General features: G+C 39.8%; 1 protein-coding gene across 1 annotated transcript; it reads right to left on the reverse strand.

Annotated features, from left to right (window-relative positions):
* Positions 1 to 136: 136 nt before the first annotated feature.
* Positions 137 to 5,126, reverse strand: LOC311008123 (secretory carrier-associated membrane protein 5-like; the record flags this gene model as incomplete). Its single annotated transcript, XM_084001559.1, has 6 exons — positions 137 to 319; positions 605 to 722; positions 1,591 to 1,692; positions 3,301 to 3,457; positions 4,909 to 5,028; positions 5,120 to 5,126. 6 exons carry the CDS (start codon positions 5,124 to 5,126, stop codon positions 137 to 139), a joined length of 687 nt encoding a protein of 228 aa, XP_083857685.1.
* Between the last annotated feature and the right edge of the window lie 521 nt (positions 5,127 to 5,647).

Consider the following 5,647-nt stretch of genomic DNA (forward strand, 5'->3'; position numbering starts at 1 on the left):
ATTTTACTAGTGATGTTTTTTCTCTGAAACAATAGTGCGGGACATGATGAGACGTTTCTAATCCTTCCTAACCCTGTCACCTAAACTTTGGCAGAACCGTTACGTCACCTCTATGACACCTCTTCTCCTCAAGAGGCTACATCTGGTTGTCGTTGTACTGCGGGCTGGGTTGGTACTGATTCTGCATGGCTCCTGCAGCGGCCCCCATGGCGGCGTCCTGGGCCGCTGCTTGGACGTGAGGGTTCTTCCAGGCTCCTGTGGTCCACTCCTCCTGAGCTTTGGTCATGCTGTTCCCACTGCCACGGTAGAAATTATGGATCTGCAGCAAGGCGAGATTGCAAATTATCAACAACAAAAGGTGAGTGGCTTTAATTGCTTTGGTTGATAGTATCACATATATTTTAAAGGCCATGTACTTTAATTTATTTTATTTTATTTAGATGTGATTGTGAACAACATAGTTATATTTGGTATGAATCATAAAACTCTGATAAAACATCTGGCAGATTGACTGTATAGAAGGTATAGAAAATGATAACTCACTGTTGACAAAAAACATCCCATAATTCTTCACTTCATAACACCTCTATAGATAAAATCTTACCCTGGTGAGGGCGATGAAGGACAGTGAGGCCACAGCAGTAAACATGATAGTCGGGACCAGCATGATGAGTGCGATCAAAATATTATAGCTGAAGAAGGAGATAGTTGCCAGCCAGCCACTGAAGAAGACACACATTAACCATTAACCATTAAATTTAATCAAAACATTCATCAATTTCAGACTATGAACACAACATGATCCATTATCATCTGTTATTGGATCGTCTGGTATTTTTCATGATACCACACTGAACATCTGGATGTTAAATGCCAATAACTTTGTGGACTTTGAGTGTTGTGATACCAAGTTAAAAAGTTTTATAGCTCATACATGAGGATATCCAATTGCACATGGTGACATTTATAAACTTTATGAAGGCTTTCATAAAAGTAATTTCTGATCATCAGCCTGAGTCAGGTGACATTTTGAGGAGTTTTTTAACGGCCTCTCAAAATCTAATAATAGGACTATCATAAATGTTATATGAGGGCAATTTCTGATGGTCCATCACTGTCATGTTAATGAAAGCAGCGGACAAGGTCTTGGTCTACACAACTGTTCTCGTTGCCTCGGCTCAAAACGTTCCATTCAAAAGCACATTTTTATAGCTTTATTAAAACGACTTGTGATTTTTTTATTTAATTGCTTTAACAATGACTGAGCTACTTGAGTTTAACTTGACTCGTATGAGTCTCTTATCAAGCAACACGACTTCCTTTGATTAATTTACGACTGATTCACAGTTACTTTTTCGTCAGTGAGATCTACAGTAGCATCACTCGACAAAGAGACTAAAGCTGTTTTTATGTGAGTTTATATCTCCAAAGATTTTCTTTAAAAGAACTAAACATAAAAAGAAAATTATTAATTTATTGTAATCATTAATTGAAAAAAAAATCTGAATCTTATTCCCTTTGTATTCTAAATGTTGGGTGTAAAATGCAACTTTTGAGAGAAATATACTGTGTGCATTTTGATTCTCTTACCACACTCCCCATCCTGGGATGCCGATGCTTTGGATGATGCTGATGCCAACTTGAGCCATGAACACGAAAAAGAACAGCATGTAGTTGAAGGAGCTGTCACTCCTGAGACAAAAAGAAAAAAAGGCAAAATATATTCATACTTACCAACTCAAATATACTATAACTAGTTTGCACATTTACATTTTGTTTTGTGTCATTATAGTCCCTTTATCTTAATTTGGTTTCAAGTGCTGTTAAGTGCTGTCGTGGACACACTGTGCTAACGTCCTCTCCCGGTGCCGTGCTGTGATGACACATGTGGCAGAGTGTGGCAGCAGCTCACTTCCTCTGTGAAGGTGCACCACTTCTTCCTGACCCCTCTCTAGGTTATACAATCTGCACTGCATTTTACAGCAGGGCATCATTCACTGTACTAGACAACACGTTGGCTTCGACTGTGCATAGTGGCCAGAGAACAAGAAAAATGTCCAAGCTTCACAGATAGAAGAATGATTAAAGATGATATTTCCTTTGGCAGCCCAGACGGTGGTCACATGTTAGTGCTGTATTGTGTGTCACTTCATAAGACAAGATCTCCTTGACAGCAGGGAAATACAAATTTACACAGCCCCTGGACAAAAGGTTGTTGTGGATGATCCATTTACTATCATCTTAATCTGTCTGGACCATTTAAAGTGTCTGATGGAGGCAAAATGAGCTCAAAGCCCCAATCTGAAATTTTCATTTTGTCGCCCTCACCCTGTTTGAATGTAGGCAGTATATACAGTACAGTATACAAATACTTGTATACTCCAAATACTCAGTGAAGCATTTCAGGCTGGTACATGTCATATTTTTTGCACAAAAAGTATGCACGGTATACATGTGCAGTCTGTTTGTTCTTTCTATTTAGAAAAGTATTTGGGCCTCTAGAGGAGAGAAAGTAAAGAAGTGGACCCACTGAGCCTCAGCATCTTCACGTAAGTGGCTTCCTTGTAGGAAGATTCCTGTCTATTGTATCTGTTGTAGTCTTCTGATGTGGCAAATTGGAACATATTAGTGTGAGAGTGCATAAAAGAGGAAAATCAAGTCAACATAAAGGTAGAAATACGAACATCAAAGGACAATACAGTGTTCATAGTGGTACTATTTCTATATCCAATTTCTGTACACAAACATAGCTACAATGGTACAATGCACTGCAACATAAGAAAACCCATGTAAACACAAACAAATTCATACATTTTGACAGCACCTACTCTGCAAAAACTCGGAACAGAAGTGACACAAACAGCTAAAGGCTAAGGCAAAGCTAACAGGATACATATTTGCAATCTTCATGACTTCTTAAGTCAAGAGTCACTGAACAAAAGCGTGCTTCACAGTCTGTCATTTTTTTGTCTGTCTGGAAACACTTCTACCTACTGTGTTGTGAGTTTGTGCAGTGCAGTCTTACAATTACAGGTAGTGTGAGTTTTTGAAACACATGCATTGTCAAGTTGTTTTCTGACTTTCTGTCTTTGTATGTGTTTTCTTAAGCTGCAGTTTGAGCTCTCAGGGCCACCATACATTAGATTCTATTATATTATGCCTCCATAAAACACATTAATATTTCTGTGTCATATCAATAATGTGTGTTACTGTTTATTTATATTTAAAACAACTACAACAAAATCAAATTGCAGGAACACAAAACACAACTTTATAATGAGCGTGTTGTCGTAGACTTACTTGAAGGCCTTGTAGATGGGCCTGAACCAACAGACATAAGAGCAGGGGGTGAACATGATGAGCCAGATAATAGCCAGTCCAAAGTTGGTCACTCCACCTCCGCCAAACATCCAAGCAAAGCAGCCAACGAGATTCACCGCAAGCGTGGCACTGTTCACTGAAAGACCCCACAACAGAGACATTTCAGGCTCTGATGCAAGGAGTGATACTGATCCATTCAGTACACATTAACGCACACATGCACATGCATAGAAGTGTTTAGAAAAAAAAGTGGAAAGGAAGACAGCCAGCATTAACATAATGTGAAATAGAAAATTATAATGCTTGACACACAAGTTGGCCTGTGCTCCCTGAATAGTCTTTTTATGTATGTGTCCTTCTCAATGGATTCTCAGTAACCTTATGAATGTACAGTCTGCAACACTTTAGTTGCTCTTGGTTCTAAGTGGAGCGCTGCGCTTGGGTTTCATATTTCTTCTCTAAACTAGCAAAGAAGGCCAATCAATTTTAAATCTCGGTCTATAGAGAAAATTGCCTCGTGAGGAAATCTGAAGCAAAACACAGCTGCAACATGACAGCTATTAAGTAAATACTTCAGTTTTCCAAACACACAGAAGAGGGGGAAAAAATGTTGGCTTCAAATGACTTTAATGCATGGAATGAGGAAGAAATGCTTAGTAAAACTGAATAATGCTGAGGTTTAAAAGCAACATGCATGCAATACCTGCACATAGTCACCTATGGCAACACAAGAGGAATAGATACAGAGGCAGATCGGGACTTTGAATACCTGCTTATGTTTATCGATTACATAAAATAGGACACCTGCAGAAAGAAAAGAAGTAATGATGGAGAGTTCAGAGCAAGAAATATATGATCATGGCTGTATGATTTTGTTGACAACGTCCTGCAAATAAATTACTGGCGGTTTACAGCAGATATATTGGAGTGCATTAATCGTCCACCAGTACCTTTGTTTTCAACATTTTCATGTTATTCTTTTATGGTTATTCAGCTTTGTTTTATATTCCTACCTGCTAAATGAATGTAACAGCACATACATCACTTTTCTTGCCACTCTTTCTCCCACTGGCTCTCTTACAGAGTTTCATGGACGAGCAGGGAGCTTCCAGAGCAGAGCAATATCACAAATATCACTGTACTGCTTGTTTATGGTGTAATAAACTTTGATGAAAGTGCTTCTGGCAAAAAATTGTTTAACACAATTTCAAAGTTAACAGCTTTCCTCAAACCTTGGCCATCTGGTCAGCGCTATGACTCATTAGCAAATAAACCAGTCAGGGTATCACAGTCACAGCCAATAAAAATAAAAATCTTTTTTGGACCAAAAGGACCCTTGTAAAACCATTGCCCTTCTGTTACATTGTTCTTATCATGAGCTAACCCCAGAGAAGAAGAGTCGTTTATGAGACCTGGAGGTGAATTCAGATGATTTCACTCTGTTTTAAGAGCTTCTTCCTTCTGTAGCAGACTGTGGCAGATGGCCTCTGCAGAACTAAATCATACCTGAAACTCCAAAGTTTATATGGCAGTTTTGATGTGAGGACAATGTAACACAATAAGTTGAATATCCCAAAAGCCACTCACGCATCCACAGATGGTACATTTTCTTGCACAAGCTGCGGTGCTGCTCAGGGATCTCATCAAAGTCCTGATAGAAACATGGCTTGAATGGAATGAATCCAGGCAGTGGAGGGAAGTTGGGCTCTGCAACATATAATTTCACATCTGTTAGATATTGCAGGTTGCATATAGCAATCTTTCTTTTATTCCAGTATATGTCTATGTAATTACAGACCTGCCATGTCCACACTGTGTCAAGTCTACCGCTTTGATTCACTCCTTCCTCAGTCTCTTGAGCCTGTCAAAGCAGAATAAACTGCAGGTTAGAGTGACTTATTTCTATAGGCCAGTGTGGTCATTTGCCGTTTATCTCACTCCACCTATATCGCCAAACTTTATGGGAAGAAATAAACGTGACAGAGAGTGCTATAAGCTACACCTACAGTAGACATCCTACCGGGGGATTTAATATGTGAGCCCTACAGGCATGTCTCAGTGGTTGGTAGTGATACGATTTCAAGTAACAAGTGAAAACACACACACGCACACTCCGGGGGACCCGGTTGCAATCACATCCAAGCTGCATTTTGTTGGATGAAACGAGGCAGCAATTTTCGCTGCATGTGCGCAGACAATTGGACAGAGAGCCGGCCACCATGGCCAGGAATTACGGATTCCGAGGGAAACCTAATCTGCTTACCTCCTCCACAGAGTAGCCGCTTCTCTCTTTGACACTGCAAAGTTTCCGGCGAAGGCCACTGGT

Source organism: Trachurus trachurus, assembly GCF_905171665.1.
Source record: "Trachurus trachurus genome assembly, chromosome: 3".
Lineage (NCBI taxonomy): Eukaryota > Metazoa > Chordata > Actinopteri > Carangiformes > Carangidae > Trachurus > Trachurus trachurus.